This window comes from Labrus mixtus, chromosome 9, assembly GCF_963584025.1.
Source record: "Labrus mixtus chromosome 9, fLabMix1.1, whole genome shotgun sequence".
NCBI classification, from domain to species: Eukaryota; Metazoa; Chordata; class Actinopteri; order Labriformes; family Labridae; genus Labrus; species Labrus mixtus.
Window position 1 is genome coordinate 29,068,841 of NC_083620.1, and position 22,500 is coordinate 29,091,340.

The window sequence follows — 22,500 nt, forward strand, 5'->3', positions numbered from 1 at the left end:
AAACTGAGAATTTGTTGGATGTAACCAGCTCGACTTTAGATTCAACCAGCCTAGAAAGTCGATCTTAAATTAGTCTGTAATGTTCTCTGTTCACGAGGTCAACACAGCTGATTGGTCGTAGAGGTTCTAACTCTTCCTGATTCACCTGAAACCTCTTCAGACCGGGACCAGGACTGGATCAGTTCATATGATGAATCTAAAAAACACATCACCATTCAAAAAGGTGCTGATTCCAGTGGATTGGAGTGGAAACAAAGATGCATATAAAAAACATCACTGGCTTCCAGGACAAACAAAATCTTGCTCATCCTGTCCAGTCCTGGGTCTACGTCCAGTTGAGAAAGAGGCACTTGAGAGTTTGTAGGACTGGATGTGATTGTAAAGCTGCTGATGTTCTTCTTCTTCTTCTTCCAGGCCACAATGTGATGCCTCACCTCCCAAGACAAAATCAGGAAGACAATAAACGGAGTGATGACAGGAGGTCATTCACACACCGCTCATTCTGCCATTTTTCAGTTTCATTTCGCCTTAAAGTAAAAGAGTTCTGTCTCCCGTTCCCGTGAACAAGTTCTCCCGGGAGGTGATTGGATGGGAAACTTTCACAGGAAACAGTTGCCATAGTGATTGGGGAGCTTTTTCTAAAAGGCACCAGTGTTTCTGATTGGTGGACAGTTCCGATTATGTACGTCCGCTTGTTCACGTTTGATCCAAAGGAAATCCAGATACATACAAAAAGTCAATTATATTAAGATTTAGAGCATAAAATAAAAAAAAAAATAAAAAAAAGATAAATAGTGCAAATGATGCCGGACATTCAGTCTTTCCTCGTTTCACACCTCCTGCGCTGCTCTTTCTATTGTCAAACTCATTGTCATCCAAACGTTGTCATTATCGAAGCAGAAGAGGATACAAATAAAATCAAGTCTTTTTTTTTTTCACTTTCTGTCCACTGAGCAGCAGTTATAAATATTAAATAAGATAATGTGTGGAGATTAGATCCTCTTTGTGCTGGACAGAAAAGTTTTCAGGCCTTCAGCAGAAAAGTTCCCTCGCTGGTGGTTATACCTGAGAGGAAGACAAAGAAAACAGCGGTAAGTCATCGGCATACGGGATGATTTTTCGAGGCAACATTGATGTTTATAACACATAAAACAGATTTTTCTAAAATGTTAGACTTTTACAAAAATGTAGAGATTAACGCATCAGTAATTTCATCCATTCAAAGTGAAACCATTTGTTATGTTAGTCTCAATGAAGGTGTTCTTTAAATCCCTTCAAACAAACAGACGATTTTGAGTTTGTACCCAAAACTACAACTTAGCATCTACCTTAAATATACTTTGGCTCAAAATATCTGTTTTATTTCAATCAAAATATCTGGTGCTAATCTCTGCTGTTTCACTTATTCTCTTTAAATAACGTTTGAATTGATAATTAAGGATTTCAAAAAGCCCAAATTCTACGACTCCACAAACACAAGGTGGCCGTTTTCCTAAAGTTTTAGACAAAGAATAATTTTCCAATCACGTGAAGAGCTTGGATTTATCTCATTGTTGTTGATCAAATACAGAATATATAGAGTTTGGTGTGTGGTGGATGTGTAGTAGTGCTGGTAGACGAGTGCTTACCTCAGTAGCAAACACACACTGCTCCATCTGCTCTGGGATGATGAACACCGGGTGATATAAACTGTCCTTGACAAAGCTGAGGGCAGGTGTGATGATGGACGAGTCACACTTCTTACTGTTGGAGAGAGAGAGAGACGCGCGGTTAGCACAGGCTTTGTGAGAGTGTGAACGCTTGAGCGATCAGATAACACTCAAAAAGTTGGTATTGTGAAAACATTTAAAATCATCATCGGGTACTTACAGGTCTAACTTGTTCCTCGCCAAGCGCTGCTCCTCCTTCGCCAGGTTACAGTCTGCCATTTTGTTTTTGAACATGGCCATGTTTTCGTCACCCTTCTCCACCAGAGCTGCGTCCTTATTGGACACTTTCAGATGTCCCCCAGGGATGAGGAAGGCCTCCTTCTCTCTCAGGCTGCCTAGTGGGGCTCCTGGTAGGCTCCCATTGTTGGGACCGCCGCCGCCGATCACTGCGTTGCGGTTGTTAACCGTCTCCAGGTCGTTTTTCACCAATGTGGACAGGGTCAGTGCTCTGCCCCGACGGAGCTGGCGGAGAATGTGGACCGCCGCGCACACCAGGAGACTCAGAGTCACCAGGCCCAGAGCGACGGCAGCGATCAGTGCTGGAGAGGAATCAGCATTCACAGGCGGTTTTGTAGTCGCTTTGGTCACAAAGTGGTTGGAGTACTCGCAGCGAGCGCCCATGAAGCCCGTTGGACACTGGCACACGGGGCCGGTGAAGTGTGTGAAGCAAGTGCCTCCGTTCTCGCAGGGGAAGTGGTTGCAGGGGCTGGTGCGCACAGTGCAGTCCTTACTGGTGAAGCCCAGTGTGCATGAGCAGGTGTAGTCGTTGATGCCATCGATGCAGGTGCCAGCGTTGTGGCAGGGGTTGCTTGCGCAGTCGTCGATGTTGATCTCGCAGCGAGCACCAGTGAAGCCGGGTCGACAGCGGCACATCACGCGCTTCCCGAGGTCCAGACACTGAGCGCCTACAGGGAGAAAGAGAAAAATAAATTTAACACCTGAACGCCAGAATACAACTGGATGAAGAAACATCAATCACAAAATACTCATTTTTGTTGTTGTTTGTTTTGTACTTAAATTTAAGTCATGCAAGATTAAAATACCTAAACTGAAAATGCGATATTAAGAAAAAGGGAGAGGACCAAGACCGTAGCCTTGGGGGACACCAGAGTGTCTTTGCAGGCCTGAACAGACTAAATAGTCAGTCAGAGAGTCAAAAACATTCAACATTACTGTTAAAACTTATTTGTATTGTGATCAGCTGCAGACAAAGTTAAGCTTATTGCTGCTTTAAACATAAGGAGACATATTTGTAATGTTCCCAGAAGGTGGGTTGGTCTTAGATTGCATAAGAAATCGCACAATCATCAAATCTTTTAATCCTAAGGAGTCTCCAGAGACAAGATGAAGACTTTAGAAGACTACATCAGGACATAAGGGAGGGCGAAGCATGCATGACAGATTGCACTAATCAGGAGAGAAATGCGTGTTTAATTAGAAAACCCCTTGAGGAGATATTTTCATCTGACAGAAGAAGAGTGACGAGATCTGTGCAAATCTGTCTTACTTGTTACTGTGATTATTTTGTCAAAATTATTAATTTCCACGTGTTTTGGCATCGATTTGAGCTCTGTAAATCAACACTTTCTGGTCGGCAGATGTACTGACAGAAGACAAACGGAGCCTGGTGAGCAGATTTTTTGGCGATACACAGACCTAAACACGCTACAAACAGACTGCGGAATCAGCTCCATATTTGGCCGTCCTTTGCAACTGCTGTGTTGCAACACTGCAAACAGAGCAGAGCAACAACCACCCACTCAGACGCTATGAGGGTATTTTTTTTTTTTAATCGGTCAGGCTCACTGAGAGGCAGGAATGACTGCTGATAGAGGATAAGCAGGAAGGGGTTTCTACACGCTAATGAGGACCTGAGGGAGGACCGGAGGCTGGACCGGGGGCCATCCGAGACGACTCGACTCAGCAGGTTAACAATAACTGACAGTCAACTGTAAAATTGCAATCGGGAGCAAAATGTTTCGGAAGTGATGAAACCAGAATGCAATGACTTGAACGTGCAAAAACTTTGTGTACAGAAACGTTAATGGGCTATATCCTCTTGTTAAACATTCTTCTGGCACACAGAGAAGACCAGTCATGTCCAGGGAGAAATGAGCCTTTAGATTTAAACAGCTACGACCCACGCTGACAGCTTTATCAGCCTGAGAAAACGCCGCCTGCTCTGGATCTCTGCCAGACATGCCGGGAAGAGAGAGAGAGAGAGAGAGAGAGAGAGAGCGAGAGGTCTGAGCGTCTCCACAGCTTCTGCTAAAAACAAACTTGTTTACAACGCCAACAATGAGTGAAATATTTGTGCTGCCAGACTGAAGGTGATAAGACATGTTGAGAGGCTCCTGCTTGCTATCGAGGAGCCTATCTGCCCTCTGACACACACAAGCACACACACAAACATTGCATAAATCAAGGCTTCACACCCAAACATCCTGAGTCCCTCTCTTCACGAGTAATCAAATCACTCTGGATGTCAATTAAAGGTAAAAAAAATTCCTGCCAGTAAGAGTCACCTCAAATCTAAATATCCCTTAAACAAGTGTAAACGCTGAAATACAAAAAGAATTTGATCTGTGATTAATTAACTTTTATCTTCTCGCATCCTCCAGATGTCTGCAGTACATTAACGCATTTCCAGATGTCGACTTCCCCACTGTTTGTGCTGTTAATGTTTTAGCTCTTGATCATTTATAACTTAATCTTAAGGATTCTAGTCGTCAGAGAAAAAAGCTGTGTTTTGTTTGAGCGACGCTCATTTCCAACAAGAGAAACTGCTTTTTCTGTAACCTTCTCATAATCTTTAGCATCAGCAGCAGCTCCAGGTCACAGCTGTTTTCACCAAGCTGGACAATGTATGCACAAGTGGAAAAAACAAGAATCCTTCCTGCCAATTCTGCAGCAGAAAAATGTGTCGACACAGTGAAAATAAAACAAAAGACAACTTAATGATTTCCAGGAACACGCCAGGATATTCACACTTCATACTCGTCCAGTAAACTCATGTGCTATTATTGCATTTATCTGAACTGCTCCCTCCAAAATATTATTGTTTCAAGGTTAAGAAAACAACTACTACAGGATAAAGCTGAGACTCTCATCATGCTACGATCAAAGGTAAGGCTCTGTAGATTGAGTCCTCAGAGAACTTAACCAATCTGAGCTGACTGAAGGATTTTGGTTGGCCGGTGCACCACCAGTGTTGGAGAGTTTTATGGGGGAAATTGCAGATTCTTCCACTCAGATAATTTAGATTTAACATTCAGTAAGATCAGCCTGTGGAACTGCCTTTGCAATATTAACTACGGTGTTCCACAGGGCTCATGTCTCAGGCCACTACTCTTTAAACTGGTGTAATGTTAATGGGTAGAAATAAGTTTTTAAACCATTATTAGTCTGCCTATACCATGTCCTTCTTGTAAATAGTTTGTAATTGGTTGTCAATAAACAATACTGTAATAACTGATAAACTAAGCTCCCAGCATCTCTTTACAACAGGACGGTGTGAAGAAAGCAGAGTTGGTGCATTGCTGCTATGCTTGGCGGACTGTGAACAAATGATGCATCAACACCTGAATACCTCAGAACAGCCTGCAGCAGGCGATCCAGTCAGTGAGAGTGCAGATCGAACAGATTAACAAGAATAGATGCCATGCAGGCTTTCAACACCATGACAAGTCTGTGATCCAAACATCAACATTTTCTGCAGAAGGCTGAACTAATGCTGCACCTTTACCTTACATCTCTGACTTTTAACCTTTTCTTAAGCTGCACGATACGGCTGTAAGTTCTAGTTCAACCAAACTCAGAGAGGATTAATGATTAAATAACCCACAGTCAACCATGATCTAACTTTCAGCCAACATTTGACGCTCTATCGATTGTCCTATCAGTGCGACGCTGGGCCAGCTTGTTGTATTTTTGCTGCTGGTGGGAGATGTAATATCCTATACTTACAAAAGTCATCTGTAATGTATAAGCACTTCTTATAACTAGACAAACACTACAGGTGTGCCAGGAGAGTGGCTTTTCAAGATTGTTGTTTAACCTGCAGTTAATGCCTGCTGTTAATCTTCATCTATGAAATGAAACATATAGCCTCAAGCACAATTCAAACATGTTGATGTCTCATCCTCTGACAGTACGTGCATGTCAACAACTGCCTGCAGCAAAGATTGTTTAAAGTGCATGATCACCCCAAGCTGCTTCACTGGGAACCAAAGAAACTGATAACATGGAGTAGTTGAACTCAGGCTGCCTGCCAGTCTGAACTATCAGAAAGACGTGATAATCACCGAGCTGTAACAGCTGTCTCCATTCAGCTTCACAGCTCGTTGTTTTCTTATCACAAATCAGAGACTTGGCTGAGGTTCAGTAAAAATGTAACCGAGCAGGCGGGTTCTGACAGGACTGTCCCAAAAAAAAGGTCTGAGAGTTTGTTGAAATCACATTCCTCAGATGCAGAGTGGTAAAGTTTATATTATTTTTCTGTCAGTTTGCACCATCAGATTGATTTAGGAAGCACAGGATCAGTCCAAAAGAAACAGAAGCAAATGCATGCACCGGCTGGTCTCAGTGACAAACTTTTCTATTTCCGTCTGAGCAAGGACATTTGTGAAACAGATAAACTCGTACCATCACCATCAGATCTGCAGCTCTGCAATGTTTGATTTACATGGCAACAGGAACACCTAACTTTATGATTTGTTTTATCAACTTATAGTTGCCCTCGTGTTTTTTCTGTTGCTGATAAGGCTTAATTGAGTGCCGGCTGGAATGAACTTATAATTATCTGGATTCATAACTTGTCTCGTAATATATTGTGAGGCTGTCCTTGCACAAGCTGATGTTGAAAACTTTAACCAGACAGCAGAAGTACAAAGCTGTAAAATGTAACTCAAAAATCAAAGCGGTGGGGAACATGTTTCATACCGTTAGCGCAGGGGTTGCTGCTGCATCTGTCCATCCTCTTCTCGCAGTTGGATCCTGTGTATCCGGTCGGGCAGAGGCAGCTATATCCGCCAGCGACGTTTTCCATGCAGGTTCCTCTGTTAAAACAAGGCTCATCGGCACATGTCATGGCGCTGATCTCGCAGTTCTTCCCGTAAAAGCCCTGAGGGCACGCACACGAGTAATCGCTGATCAAATCCTGGAGGAAAGACGGGAGGACAAAACAAGGTTAGCTTCTTTAGCAAAAATTTGAATGATTACGACAAGCGTCAGGTTCATCAGATGCAGAGTATTTGCTTACTTTGCAGCTGCCTCCGTTCTTGCAGGGATTGCTGTCACACTCGTTGGTCTCGATCTCACAGTTTTTGCCCGTGAACCCCGGCCGGCAGGTGCAGGTGTAGCTGCCCTGTCCGGTGTTGGTGCAAGAAGCATCATTCTGACACGGCTTGTGGTTGGTGCAGTAGTTCAGGTCTAGAGTAGAAAAGGACGAGAGTGACAGCGAGGTTAGGTCGATGAACCTCATAAAAATAAGAACAGCTCATAGCTGAATAGTTTACAGTAAAACATACAACTCTCCACCTGAAGTGTTTATTCAGGACCGGTGCAGCTCAAATTCATAGGTGTGCATTACCAGAGAAAACACTATCATGTAGCTCATTTCCCTGATGGCAAAGATGTGGAAAAGGTGGATGGCTGAAGCAGAGGTATGATCTAATTAGGCCTCAATAACAAGTTCTTTATTGAAGACGCATCTTCAGCCATTTTGGTTATTGTTTCAATAATCGTTGGGTTGTAACTCTTGAAAAATCTATTTGTTTTAAAACTTCTAACAAGGCTTTTTTGTGGCCTTTCAGATTCTCTTCCAAGTCGCTGAAGTCATGATCATGCAATAACAGAACTGACAACGACTTTTTCAGTCGGTAACGCTCAAATAGATTTTTTTAATGATCCATAATAACACTTGACATATAAAACTTAACGCGCAGCATCTGGAGACTCTAAAGAATTTCTTTTTTTTTGTTCTAGAATTGGAAGAGAACTTCAAAAAAAGCTCGCAGAGTTAACGGTGTACCAGTTAATAAACCACAGAGCTTCTGTTTTTGGAGGGTGCACCCACCTTGGTCGCAGTACAGGCCCCCCCAGCCCTCCTTGCAGTGGCACTGCCAGGGCTGCTGGCAGGTCCCGTGCAGGCAGCCCGGGTGTCGGGCGCACTCGTCGCAGCGCTCGCCCTGCCAGCCCTGCCGGCACACACACTCCCCGGGAGACTCGCAGTAGCCGTGCTCGGCGCTGCACCCTGCTGTACAGATGGCTGATGGGAGGGAGCCAAAGGAAGAGAGGGAAAGGGAGAAAGGGGGAGGAAAGAAGGAGGGAATATTACTATGAGTGTGCGTCTCATGTTCTTGGTTCAAATCAAAAAAACAACTGTCCTCCCCTCTCAGGGCCTCACACACACACACACACACACACACACACACACACACACACACACACACACACACACACACGACTCCCCTACAAGTGCTTGTTAAGTACTCGATGAAGCAGCTGGCTCCCACAACAAAAGCAACACATGCCGTCTCTTTTCACGCAAGGCAGCGCACATTAAGCTCCAGCGCGTGTCCCTGTTAAAGCGGGCGGGCCGGGGGCCGACTCTGGGGGCCGACTCTGGGGGCCCATTGTTGAGCTCAAAACAAAAGGAGCAGACCTCAGAGCCAACACACACACACACACACACACACACACACACACACACACACACTGGAAACGACAGAAGCTCTCTAAGATCTTTTTTTTTTTTGTCCTCCACAGCCACTGGAGCCGGGCGATGGCGTTGACAACTGCTTGACTTAACAATTTCAAGGTTACTGGACAAAAAAAATGAAGCGCCAAGGGTCCTATTATTCACCCCTTACCCACCACCACCTCCTCCCTCCCAATCTGAAGAAACGTTAGGATAAAAATGGAGGGAGAACAGGGGGGAGGAGGAGGGGTCCAACTACTGTTAAAATGATTTTAGAGCCTGACGCTTTGAGGGAACGCTAACTTATATATATATATCACAACTTCCTGCTGTCTGACCTTAAAGATCAGGAATGTAAACGCATCATGATGCATTTTTAAGTCCAAATTACCTCTCTGCAAAACAGTGCAGACACAAGTTGAGCCCCTACGAGACCAGAAACTAAACCCACAGAATCAATCAAGTCTAAACTCATCAGCTTTAAACACTTACGGTCCGAGCAGTACTCGCCGCTCCAGCCCTCCTGGCAGCGCCGGTTCCCATCTTCATCGCAGGTGTAGTGTCCAAAGGTGTCATTGCGAGGACGGCAGTAGGCGGAGCAGGACTCGCCGTGGTAGAACTCGTTGCAGACCACGTGGTAGGAGTAACGCAGCTCGCTCTGGTTCCCGGAGTCGATGTCCTGGGACCACTCCTCCCCGGCGGTGATGCTGCGGCGGGTCGCCAGTCGGCTGATGAGGTTGTTCTGGTTCTCTGGATGGAGGAGGGAAAGTGATGGTGAGGATACTGTTTGCTGGATATTTTAGGACTTGTTCTTGAGGTGTTGAATAATGTAAAAGGTTTTTCTAATGTTTTTAAATGACTTTAATAAACTTGATAGTGTGAGTCTGTGTTATAGATGTAAGCTATCATCTGCTCCACACTGTGTGTTTGTGGTTGGTTAGGAAGCAGACTGTCTGTCGCCGTCTGGCGGTGAAGTGGTGGAAGCGCAGCAGCAGCTGTACTGACCTGTTGACCCAAGTCCTGAAGACTCCGCGTTCCAGGCCTCGATAATCAGAGAGAAAGTCCCCTAAAAAGAGTTAAGAGAGGATCGTTAAGTCACCTCATCTGTCAGATAGTTAAAGAAAGGTTGCACATACAAATCATGCAGGTGAGTTCATTTTCCTCCAGGTGAAAATATTATCTGCGGTTTGAAAGTAAAAGAACTCCCTAACATACAGGAAAGATTTTTTAGGCCATGAAATGTTGGCGTGTCTTCTGAATTAAATGGATGCATGTTTAAGTAGATTCATTAACATAACTAGAGGGTCAGAGGTGTTTAAATTCTGCTTCTTTTTGTTGAGACATCGTGTGATTTTCGTCACCTACCGGCCACTTGAATTCAAAAGGCACCCTGATGGGCGCGCTCTCGGAGATGGAGTTGGAGTCGGCGCCGAAGATCTCAGTGAGCGCGGTGCCGTACGTGCACCGGGGTTCCGGGTTGATGACGTCCTGCGAGTGCTTGAGGCACACGCGGAAAAAAATCTGGCAGTCCCGGGACTGGTGACGACAGACGCCGCGGGAGCTGGTGAAGGAGTCGATCTTCAGCTCGAAGACCCCGGAGGAGAGGATCTGAGGAGGGGGGGAAGCAGAGAGGAGGGTTTTAATATATTTATCACAGAAATTAAATATTACATTTTATGAGACAGAATGATTTGGAAAAAAATGCACAAAGGTAAATAAAAACATGCCAGACACAACATGATCACTGCTGCACACGCTGGAGAACATTTTACATTTTACAACTCCTCATTTATTTCTGCAGGAACTGATGACATCGTTATATTCTGACTCTTTGTGAAGCATAAATTAACAGTAAGCTATTTAGAAATATATATAAAAAAAATAGTTCTTTCGTTTCTGCAAAAAGTTAAAACTTTAACAAAGAGTTACGCGCGCTGTGCGTAAAGGCGCACGTCTCCAAACCTCCTCCAAAGCAGAGTGGACATTTAGGGTGGAAATGAGCTGCAGAGTGCTGTCTGTGGGACTCACCGTCTGCGTCGAGACAAACAGCAGGAGACACGATAGTAGCAACCGAGCCATGACGGTGAAAGCACCGGAGGTCCGAAGAAAGGTAAATAAGTGCGTAAAATCCAAAACAGGTCCAAGGGGGAAACAAGACGTTGGAGAAATAAAACGAAGTCGAAACTCTCCAGAGATTAATGCAATCAGGTTTACAAGTCAGAGGAGCAGTCAGTGTTGCGTGTTTGTGTTTCGGCGGTCTGTGAAGAGAAAAAGGAAAGACCGAGGGTAAGATCCGCTCTGCTGCTGAACTCTGGACTGTAGCAGCTGCGTTACTACCGCAGCTTTATACCCGAAGAGGTGCAGAGGGGCGGGGTAGGAGTGTGCCAGAGGACGAGCAGGAGGAGGAGGAGGAAGAGGAGGGGGTGTGGGACGCTGCAAAAAATGTCCACCTGCAGAAGAGCCCCCCCCCCCCCCGCTCCTGGGACACGGCACGCGCTGGGATTATTTTGAGCAAAAACTTTTTTTCTTCGAGTCACAGAAGAAGTCAAACGGGTTTCAATTTCCAGTCAGACAGGAGTGACATCCCCCGAGGACAGAAGTGACTGCTCAGATTTTTTCTAATCTGTGTGTGCAGCAGATTCCCGTCAGAGCTGTCAGCGAGACAAAAGTATTTTTGATTTATTGCAAATGTTTTGTTTGTTTATTTCTTTGGCAGGCGCTTTTCGGTTTCTGTTTGCAGCGACCTGCACAAACATGAACACAGTCTGCACATAAAAGACTTCTGTTACCACGTAGCATTTAATTTAACAACAATTAAATGAAATTAATTAAATAACAGCAGATAAAAAGTTATAAAGAAATGTTTCTGTTGCACGTTTTGATCCTCGAGATGTTTGTTTCATCCTGGAATGCGTAAAATGTGTTTACTGTAAATCCAGCAGGAGTGAGAGGTTAGGAGGGGGACATTTCTTGCAGTGTGGAGTGCCAAGGAGTCTTCTGTGCAGGGGGGGGGGGGGGGAAGAAGAGGGGGTGTAATAGGGGCGCCCCCGCTTTGATTCGCTTTCACCACCGAGGGGGCAATTACAGCGGGGCAATAGAACAAACTGTCAGGCGACAGCAGCAGTGCGAGCGACCAAACGCTCCTTTTACTGCCGTTCACACACACTAACACACACTCATCAACACTGACTACTGTAGGAGGGGAGGGGGGGGGGGCACCCGAGTTTATAAGGCTACTCATGAAGTGAAGACGGGGTTATTAACTGTCAGGACTCAGAAGAACACAAACAGAACATGAATGGAGGATGCTGCCCTGTGTTTAAGGTCAATCAGGGATTTTTAAACCTAGTTGTCCTCAGTTTGGGCTCCAGATGACAAACAGGCTAATGTTGATGTGCCATTCTGAGAATTTTGACTTTGATAAAAGTTGATAAAAGCTCAGGTTGTTATGTTTTTAGCTCGACTGCTTGATCTCCCCGATTTGACTCATAGATGGTTTTATTTTAATGCAAAGTGTTTTGTACTTTGTGTCTCTCTTTGTGTCTCCGTCTGTGACTCTGTGTTTTTGCTGCTGCTCTGTCTCGGACAGGTCAAGAGGTTTTTAATCTCAATGGGACCAAACTGGTTAAAACAAACAAAAATATACCTTTCAGAAGACAGGAGTTGCTGCTCTACTGTTGACTTGATCAGGCAATTCATTTTTTTTTTTTAAAGAAAATAGCCAGAACTCTGAGTGAGAGAGAGAGAGAGAGAGAGAGAGAGACAGAGAGAGAGAGAAAGTGAGAGAGAGAGAGAGAGAGAGAGAGAGAGAGAGGGGGAGAGAGAGAGACAGAGAGAGAGAGAAAGTGAGAGAGAGAGAGAGAGAGAGAGAGAGACAGAGAGAGAGAGAAAGTGAGAGAGAGAGAGAGAGAGGGGGAGAGAAGCCAGGATGGACCTGAACCTGAGTCGCCCGCCTGGAGGACTAAAACCTCTGTACCTGGGGGGCACACGCACCAAGCAGCCCGGTGGTGTAGTGGTTCTTGAAGAAGGGTGTATACTCTTCATGAAGTGTCCCGTCCAGCAGAGGACCAGCAGCCTCCGTGACATGTAAGAAAACTCTTTGCATATTTAGTCAGCGAGCACTAACCAATCAGAGACAGAGCAGGGCGGCTCATCCCTTCAGCACACTGCAGAATACTGAAAATCAACAGCGATGTGAAACAGAGGAGACTTGAAAAGAAGAGGGTCTACTCTGTATACCTGAACTACACCACTGGAGCGGCCCTATGATCCGTCTGTGTGTTTGCATGTCTGACCAACATCTCCAATATTCTGTAACATTTGAATCATGTTATAGTCTGTGTCGTCTGCTGTCTTTGAAGAGAACGATGTTACAGCTCTCACTCTGTAAGAAAATGTTCTATCTCTATAGATCCTCTCTGAAATGTTGTCACACACTAACATGAAGTCCTGTTCACTTTGATCATGTTCCTCAACAAACATTAAACTCTGGATTATCCACCAAAACCAAGCTGTGGGACAATATACATAATGACATCATTATGTATGTATGCATGTACCAAGTCATGTGTGCTGAAGTGGGGGGTTTGAAGGCTCTCTCTCTCTCTCTCTCTCGCACACACACACACACACACACACACACACACACACACATAGAGGAGAGGTGTGTTAACGCCTCAACGGGAATACATAATCATTTTAAAGAGAGAGAGGCAGAGAGGAGGACTTTAATCTGGAGACTTCAGATACATTTTTAAGGACGCCTGTGTGTGTGTGTGTGTGTGTGTGTGTGTGTGTGTGTGTGTGTGTGTGTGTGTGTGTTGGGGGGTCCCAGCTGTATGATAATAGCCCCCCTTCAGGCTGTGTAGCCTCTCACTCTCTCTCTGTCATTAACATGAAACTCATTTCATTGAAAAAAGATAATTATCAAACGCTCTGTTCAGTGTGACTGCAGTGATAAAGTTACTGAGGAGGGGGGCAGGGGGGGGGGGGCTCACACTCCTTCACCTTTAGTCAACACGGAGGGGAATTTACTCGACTACAGATTATACGCACAGGCCCTTTAATTTAATTTAGATCTCAGATTTCTGTTCCTTCATTTGTTACTCCTGAAGTGTTCGCAAATGATGACGTCACACTCCATTACTCTCATATTTGTAGTTTTTGTAGTTTTTAGCATTGTTCCATTTAAAGCGTGCCTCAACAGGTGAGACATGGGGAGAGGTAAGCCAGGTGGTGTGTGTGTGTGTGTGTGTGGGGGGGGGGGGGGGGGGAGTACCTCGCTGACGAACTGTTGCTTTTTATTCCGACGCTCGCGACCCACCTCGCCCTCTATTGTCATTCTAATGAGGGCAGCGCGTGCCTCCGCTGGCCCTGACTTTAACCCCCCCACCCACCGGCACGAGGCACGCTTCTAACACACATACAACAAGCCTCCTATTGTCACCGTGTTTATACCCCTCCTGTGTGTGTGTGTGTGTGTGTGTGTGTGTGTGTGTGTCTCCTCTGAAGGCTCGAGACAAAAGCAGCTCATAGACGAATAATATGATATAAGCCCGCACGCGCGCTATAAACAATGAATGAAGGTTTATCTTCATGAACTACAAACACAACAACAACAACAACAACAGGCCACGTGTTTGCGTCATATGGAGAGGAGAGAGTGATACACACACACACACACACACACACACACACACACACACACACACACACACGCACACACACACACACACACACACACCTACATTAAGATAACATCACAACTCTTTCAACACAACAACAACTTTAAATAAACAAAATAATAAAATCAGGAATTGAAAAAGTCAGAGCTGTAAGATTAAAGTCTGACTTGATACATTTCAGAGAATAATCACTAAAAATAAAAGTTAGATTAAAGTGAATACAGAAGATGATCCATGGGCAGGCATGAGAAATCAATTATGAGAAGTGGAAAAACATAGTTTTGTCTTTATGCACTATGAGGAAAAAGAGTTGATAGTCATGAAACTGAAGTTCATTCTCGATGTTTTGACTTCTTCTCTCCATCTTCTTCTCATCAGTTCGACTTTATCCGGGAGATGCATGATTGGGGAAATCATTATCTACTGCTCATGTCTGCCCTTAATCCGCTTCAGTAGTAAATCATTTAATAATAAAGTGCAGAAAAAGTGCACACATGTTGTTGTGTGTTTAATCAGTTTATTTTAGAGACTTCAGATCCTCCATGTTTGTAGTTTTTCAGCTGATTTGGAAGCTCATAAATATACAGAACATCTGTGTGTCTCTGTTTTCTGTTTCTCACTGATTCATATTAATGATGATCATTAATGCGACGCACGCGCCCCTCCATCACAGACACACAGATTAAAAAGAAGAAGAAGAATCTATACCTGCTCAGCACGTGCAGCGTCCGCTCCCTGGAGAGCTCGGGGGGGACGCGTGCACATCACCACGAGCTCCCCAGGAAGCAGCATGTCCATCAGCCAACAATATGCACATATTCGATCGCGCGCCATCTGCTTATTGATCCACAGCCCCCCCCCCCCCTCCCCTCCCCTCCTCTCAGGTCGTCACAAAGGGGGCTGTCACTACGGTCAGTCACGCGCACGTCAGCGTCAAACCGCGTGCCCTCTGCTGGTTTAAAGACTTTAATTTCACTTTATAGGAATAAAGTTATTTTCTTTTTTTATTACAAATTCCTCACACTCTATTTAGTAGTAAGTTGTTTTTAGAATAGAATAGATGTTTATTTCCATGTGCTCAGGTACAGGACAGGTACATTGGAATTCTTGTTTCTCTTCTGAGTCAGCTTCTACAAAAAAAGTTAAAAGTAAAGATATAATACAAAAAAATAACAAAGGGGAACACTGTACAATGAAATGAAAATATAAACATGTTTTCTTGTCTCTTATTGCACCTGAGGTTATTGCTCACATATTTCTCACGTTATATAATTGCAGTTTTTTGTTTTTAAGGTTAATATTGCACACTTGTATTGCACTGTGAGGTGGTCAGCTGTCCTGTGAGGTAAAGAGGTAACTGGTTATTTTTTATTATAAACTTTCCTTGACGATACAAACAATTCGTTTGATTGTAGTTTTAATTTACACTTTTACATAAATACTTTTTCTCTTACGACCTGGACACAGAAATAAATACATGTGTAAATGTAAAAATACAGAAATAAATGAATAACTCAATGAATGTGTAAATGTATTCATTGATACATATATAACTGTAGAAATACACTAATAAATGAATAAATACATGTAAAAAATATATAAATAGCCTTTTTCATTAACAAAGTGTATTTATTATTTATTAATTGATGTATTGTTTTCAGCATTTCTTTATATATTTATTGATGCATTTATTTATTTATTTATACATTATTGTGTGCATTTCTCCCAACATTTATTTATTCATTTATTTATACTTTAGTCATTTTTTGTCCCTCATAGTTTTAAAGACTTTAATTTCACTTTATTGGAATAAAGTTCTTTTTTTATTACAAATTCCTCACACTCTATTTAGTAGTAACTTGTTTTTTATTTTTATTTTTTTTATTTTAAACTTTCCTTGACGACACAAACACACCTTTAAACCATTTGATCGTAGTTTTTATTTACGTTTTTTCACGTTACTTTCAGGTCTTTCTCCCAGCCTTTACTCCCCCCCCCCTTCATCCATCAGCACCTTTTGTCCCCCAACACGTGCCCAAATGGTCTGAAAAGAGGCGGCACGAGCTTTTGTCAAGGTGAGACAATTCACGACGTGTGCCGCGTGCCCGTGAGGAGGAGGTACGGGGGGGGGGGGGGGTCGGTCGTTTGGGGGGGGGGGTGTTAATGAGAGAGAGAGGGGGAGAACGACCCGTGGGAAAGTCTCCTGAGGTGTGAACGCAGGGAGCTGCGCGAGGCGTCAAGACTGACACCTGAGCAGACATGCGCAGAACGCTGAGAAGCAAACGGGTCTTGAAAAAAGTGAAGGGGGGGGGGGGGGGGGGGGGGGGGGGGGGGGGGGGGGGGGGGGGGTAGATACATTGGAAACTATGAAAAAAAACAGCTCTTGTTTACCTGGCTGTCAGTAATCGGTGGTCTAAGCCCCGCCCCTTCTCTTATGGAGAGCTAAAAGGTGATTAGCTGCTAGATTATATTCAAACAACATTTAACCACTTTTTTTTTTTAGAATGAAACAAGTTTAAAGGTTGAAAACAAATACATGGCGTCCTCTCTGCCTTCATAAGTAAAACTGAGATGAGTCAGAGTGTGTAGTTAATGATGTCATCAGTGTACGGGAGGTTTAACTTTAGAAATAGCTTCACCCTGAAGGTGCTACTTTTCAGTCCCTGCAGTCTGTTGCTCTGGCTAGCCTGCTGTTAGCATCTGCCAGCTAACAATCCTGAGCTGCTGGACGGCAAATGGTGGGACTCATAAAAAACCTCCAAACAGATTCAGGGGTTCCCAGGTTCACACCTCCAGGACTCCAAGAACACGGAAGGGCACACAGCTGGGATGGGAACGTTGAATGAAACCAGTATGTTTGTGTAATTTAGACAGCGTGCAGAAGTTTAGCTGCAATTTTAGTAAAAAAAAACAAAAAACAAGAAATACCCGAGCATTGAACTCCTGGGACTTCCTTTTATATCACCGTGGCAACAAAACAGGTATCATATGGTTTGATTTGCACAAGTATCCTGTCTTAGTTTGAAATTCTTGTACTGTCACTACCTCTTTTCTTAAAAGGTTTATTTTTGATATAAGGTTTATGTTTGTTAGAGACAGGACAGATGGAGTCCTGAAGGAGCCACAGGTAGGATTCAAACCCAGGACACCCGCTTTAAGGACTACAGCTTCCGTATATGGGGCACGTGCACAAACCACTAGGCTACCTGCGCCCCTGTAATGTCACTACTTTAAATAGAACTTTTAACATCCTAGAATGTAGTAATATATAAACAATATGAATAAGATCTCAGGTAAATGAATTTATATGAGATTATCCACAACAGTTACATATTTAAATATTTTTCTGTATATTTTTCTTCTTTTTCGTCGTGAAAGGTTCATTTGTGTTCATTTTATTTATCTATTTTAATTTATCTTCTTTTTTTTCTCTTTATTTATTATTATCATTACTTTGTGCTTTGTTTTGTATGTATTATGTATTAAATAGTATTATCAATCCCTGTACAGTTACTACCTTACATATAGACTTTGTATTGGCAGCATGAGGGTGGGGGAGGTGGGGAAAAAATGGGAAAAAAAATAGGAAATGCATGTCAAATTTTTTTGTATCTTATTTTCTTTCTCTTTTTTCTTAAATAAATAAAATGCATAAAAAAATAGAACTTTGTGTTTTCCTTAATGTATGTAGGAAGGTGTGAGCCCACCGTTCCTCGTCTCCTCACTTCTCTCACTTAAGATGATGTCATTAACAGAGTCATGCACATGCCCACACAGGTCGAATACATTAAGGTTCAGCAGCTTCTTGATAGGCTGGTAATTATTCTTACATTACATATCCCCGTTTTATAAACTGTTAGTTTATTACAGTATTTTACTGTGAGTCTGTTTTTGTGGTTTCTAAAACTGTTTGTAAAGCGCCGATTCATAACTGAAGTTATCTGCAGACCCTTTACAGTCAGAGCAGGTCCAGACTTTACTCTGTTATATTCTAAAGACTCAAAATGAATCTATCATGATCAACATTTAGCAGAGTAACAGTAGAGAGGAAAACGTCCTTTAAAGGTGACATATTTAAAATCATCTTCCCCATGTTCCTCTAACTCTAACATGTGTCTCTAGTCTGTCTTCAAACCCCCCAATGATGAGAAAAGTCCATCCTCTCCGTCTTCTACCTTCTCCACTTTTCAGAAAATGTGTGCTCAAACAGGCCGTTTGGAGATTTTCCCTTCATGACATCACAAAGGGCAGTAGCCCCTCCCCCAGGTGGGTGACACTCCCACAGCTAGGTGTTTGTTCTGCCCTCTGAGTCTGCCTTCTCACCGTAAACAATAGGACATGGAGCGAGAAAGACCGAGTACACCCAAGCCCTTCCAGAGAGGGGGCGTGGTCAGACACAGCTCATTTACATATTTAAAGGTACAGACACAGAAACAGCCTGTTCTGAGCAGGGCTGAAATAGAGGGGTTTATAGACATGATCAAATACAGGATCAGAGTGGATTTAGAACAAGAAACTTCACACACACGTTTTGAGGAGCTCTGAGACTTATTTAAACTGAAGAAGAGGAGGAGGATATTTCACCTTTAATGTTTTTTGATATACTGTATGTAAGATTGTGCTTGTGATGAAGCAGCGTCTCAAATAACATTTTCATGATTGTTTAAAAAGTCGATCTCACCTCATCGTCACACATCAACCTTTCACTGTTTCCATCGAGTTGTCTTTGCTGGAGGAGGGGAGTCAGTCTGTGGTCTGCTACTTCAAACATCTAACCTGTGAAAACAGGATTTTTAAAGACCCTGAAACTTAAACAAACAGCAGCGTTAAGCTCAGATGTGTCTCTAAAAGCCTCTTAAAGCTCCTGAAGCACAGCTGGGGCCCCTCCCTGAGCTGCTCCCTCTCTGAGGGTAAATACCAGCAGAAGAAGAGCGAGGAGACTTTAATGTGTTTGTTCTTCAGCTCGGGATGAAAACACACATGTTAATGAATCAGCATCTATTCAGAGAGCACGCTCTTCTTTGTTTAGCTACCAGGCTTCACTTTATGACTGTGAGGAGGGTTTTTATGACGTGTAATATATTTTTAATAAAGACTCTGGCAGAGCTTGCACGCTCTGATTGAAAGTGTTCCCTGTTTGCACACTTTAATCTGCTCAGGATGCCCTGACGGGAGTTTTCTAAGCTTCATTTTCCCCTCGTTAACACCACAGAGGCATCTCAGTGGTTCACTTCAGGGAAAGAAACCCAAATAGAGCTCAAGCCAGGAAATAAAAAATGCTGCTTTTTTTAAGCATTTCTGTGGAGGTTCAATAACTTGTTTGTTGGTATTTTTGGGCCTTTGTCCTTTATTAAATAGGACGTCTGAGGAGAGACAGGAAACGCGGGATGGGAGAGAGTGGGGGGGGGACATGCAGCAAAGGGCCGAGGCTGGGCTCAAACCCGCGGTCCACAGCATCCGTTTATGGGACGCACAACATAACCGCTAGGCTATCCGGTGAACAATATTTGAATCACTTTTGATGGAAAATATCAATTAGTTAGTTTGTATAGGGTCCTTGCACTCACGCCTACATGTCCCAGGATGCATTGCACATGAGAACATTCAGCTCAATACAGCTTCATATCCAGTAAATCTACACACAGAATGTTTCCTTGTTAATGATTTACTAAAACTCTAGTTTGTTCTCCGTGCTGCGTCGTCTGTCTGATAGTTCAAACATCAGCAGGAGGAGGACGGGAGGCTGAACCGGTCTGGAGTTCTTCCAGGACTTCTTCAAACGAGGGCGCTGCTACCAGAAGAGATTACACAGCCGAGTCCTCGACACTCAGAAGAATCAGTTCGTCATACGATAGACTTCACATGGAAAAATCACGGTGTTGAAAATCAGATGAAATGTTCTTTAAGGGTCAATGACGGTAAGGAGACTTAATTAATAAGTCAACACTTCCCTGAAGGGCGGCAAATGATTACCGACAATCTGGACTACTGAGGTCATTCTGACACTTGACATGAATTTAACATGAATTAAACTGTTAATCTAAATTAAAGACTTGACTCCTTAAAGGTGCTTTCACACCTGCACAGTTCCAGATTTTAATTTTTATTGTTTAAGCAGGTTTGTATCCAAAAAGGAAGTAAAGAACCCGACCTGAAGGCAGTACAAACATTCAAAATAAAAGCCTAACAAACAATTTTTTTTTTATGTAAAAATAATGGAATCTCAAACGTGATAAAAAAATATGATTGATTGTGATTAAGTATTGAAATTCACAGATTAATGGCAATTTAAAAAATATTTGTTTGACTGCTCTGGATTTAAGTCAACCAATCAAAATATAGAACAATTTAAAGACACAGTTTGTAAATTCCACCACCAGGGGGCTCACAATCAAAACATTAACTAAAGATGACGTCGAGGCTGGCGGGGAATCATGGGAGTGATTCTCCCAGCTACTTTCTCCATTATGAAAATTAACTCCAAGCTGACCGTAGTCATGGCGACCGGGTGAAACCGACCTGAGGAAGAGAATATGTTTACAGATGAGCTGATGTATCTGAGTATAATTCACATGATGTTTTTATCACAGCAGCACAAACAGCGACAGAACAGCAGCTTTCAGTAGCAGCTCACGCTTCATTATGCAGCGGTCTATGACGTAACATCTGGTGTTTCCACGGCAACGATAAACATGTTGTGTCTCTTATGGTGGACACGACCCATTATAGCTGTAAAAAAACAAACACTTTCTCTGGCTTTGAGAACTGTTGGAAATATTTGAGGTCATGGAAGTATTCAACAACATAATAAAACAGGTTTAGTCCATTTTTTATTGATTTAGATATTTTAGTGTAAAAATCTACATTAAAACTTTAATATTGGGAAAATGAAGAAATGATTTGTAAGATTCATGAAGCAGAATAATTTTTTTCCCTTTTACCCATCAGCTGTTTAAGGCTCTGTTTTTTTTAATTTCATGGCGTGAGCTGCTCTGCAGCGTCTCGAGCTTTACGACGGGCTGCGTCAGAGAAAACCCTCCTGCTGCTGCTGGAGTGAGATAAAGCGTTTCCCACAATGCCTTGCTTCTAATGATGAGGAGAGGGGGGGAAAAAGAGATTGAGAGGTGATAATTGTTCCTTTTCTTCTTCTCGTCGGGCTTTAAAGCCGGGCGCTGTTTGTGAGGCGGAGGAGTCCAGCCGAGCGGGGGGAAGGAAAACAGATTTACAGGTTGAGAGCACGGCGGGGCCTCCGCTTCAAACCCCAAAAAAGTGAAAGATTCCTGAGGTTTGGTCGGGTTTCAACTTTTGTTTTTCCACACGTTGTGGTTCAACATATACAGGAGGACATGTTCCCTCGCAGCCCGGAGGCCAGAGAAGTAAACAAATCTACAAATTCTTATTCTGTGTTTCCTGACAGACTCACAGAGAAAGAAGAGTTTTACGTTTCCAGATTTTTAAAGTTTCCCGTTGAACATTATCTCGCAGATGTTTTGAGTGAAAGAGGATTAAAATAGAAATAGATTCTGGTTGTGTTTGGGGAAACGAGGAGAAGTGGATTTAACGGTAAAACCAGAGAGAACTTCACAGGTCGTAAAAAAAAACAGAGAGGAAGGCTGAAGGCGAAAGAGGAAATCACAAGGTCGATTTTCCTGTTGATGAAAAACCAAATAGAAGAAAGTCCAGGAAGAAAGAAGCAGAATTTGAAAGATGGTGGACAATCAGAGCGTTCAAACAAATGAAATCCACACGACAGCATGTTGGTTTGGTTTCCTTTATTCAAGAAGTTGACGGTGAATTCACATCAACATGATCCATCAACACGCAACACACGAAGAAGAACGGCAGCTGAGCCTCCGATCGTCACCTTCATCGCTCACTCGCTGAAACACGACTCGCTCAAACACGACTCGCTCTAACACGACTCGCTCTAACACGACTCGCTGAAACACGACTCGCTCAAACACGACTCGCTCAAACACGACTCGCTCAAACACGACTCGCTGAAACACGACTCGCTGAAACACGACTCGCTCTAACACGACTCGCTCTAACACGACTCGCTCTAACACGACTCGCTGAAACACGACTCGCTCTAACACGACTCGCTCAAACACGACTCGCTCTAACACGACTCGCTCAAACACGACTCGCTCTAACACGACTCGCTCAAACACGACTCGCTCTAACACGACTCGCTCTAACACGACTCGCTCTAACACGACTCGCTGAAACACGACTCGCTCAAACACGACTCGCTCTAACACGACTCGCTCAAACACGACTCGCTCTAACACGACTCGCTCTAACACGACTCGCTCTAACACGACTCGCTCAAACACGACTCGCTCTAACACGACTCGCTCTAACACGACTCGCTCTAACACGACTCGCTCTAACACGACTCGCT

At 43.5% G+C, this 22,500-nt stretch overlaps 1 protein-coding gene and 1 long non-coding RNA gene across 3 annotated transcripts in view; both read right to left on the reverse strand.

The window, feature by feature from the left end:
• The window catches only part of dlc (deltaC), an 11,296-nt gene extending 557 nt beyond the window's left edge, over positions 1-10,739 (reverse strand). The window contains exons 1-10 of one of the 2 annotated variants that reach the window (XM_061047253.1): positions 10,438-10,738; positions 9,775-10,017; positions 9,415-9,475; positions 8,902-9,159; positions 7,786-7,977; positions 6,970-7,139; positions 6,651-6,867; positions 1,870-2,614; positions 1,629-1,743; positions 1-1,065 (exon numbers count right to left, since the gene is read on the reverse strand). The exon at positions 1-1,065 is cut by the window's left edge and continues 557 nt beyond it. In XM_061047253.1, coding sequence (XP_060903236.1) covers positions 1,060-1,065; positions 1,629-1,743; positions 1,870-2,614; positions 6,651-6,867; positions 6,970-7,139; positions 7,786-7,977; positions 8,902-9,159; positions 9,415-9,475; positions 9,775-10,017; positions 10,438-10,488 — 2,058 coding nt within the window. In that variant the 5' untranslated portion in view covers positions 10,489-10,738 and the 3' untranslated portion in view covers positions 1-1,059. The other variant, XM_061047252.1, reaches the window with a different exon arrangement.
• Positions 10,740-21,850: 11,111 nt separating this feature from the next.
• Positions 21,851-22,500, reverse strand: part of LOC132980896 (uncharacterized) — a 1,104-nt gene continuing 454 nt past the window's right edge. Inside the window, exon 2 of the long non-coding RNA XR_009674210.1 lies at positions 21,851-21,965. This is a non-coding gene — a long non-coding RNA (uncharacterized LOC132980896). The remainder of the gene's footprint in view (positions 21,966-22,500) is intronic.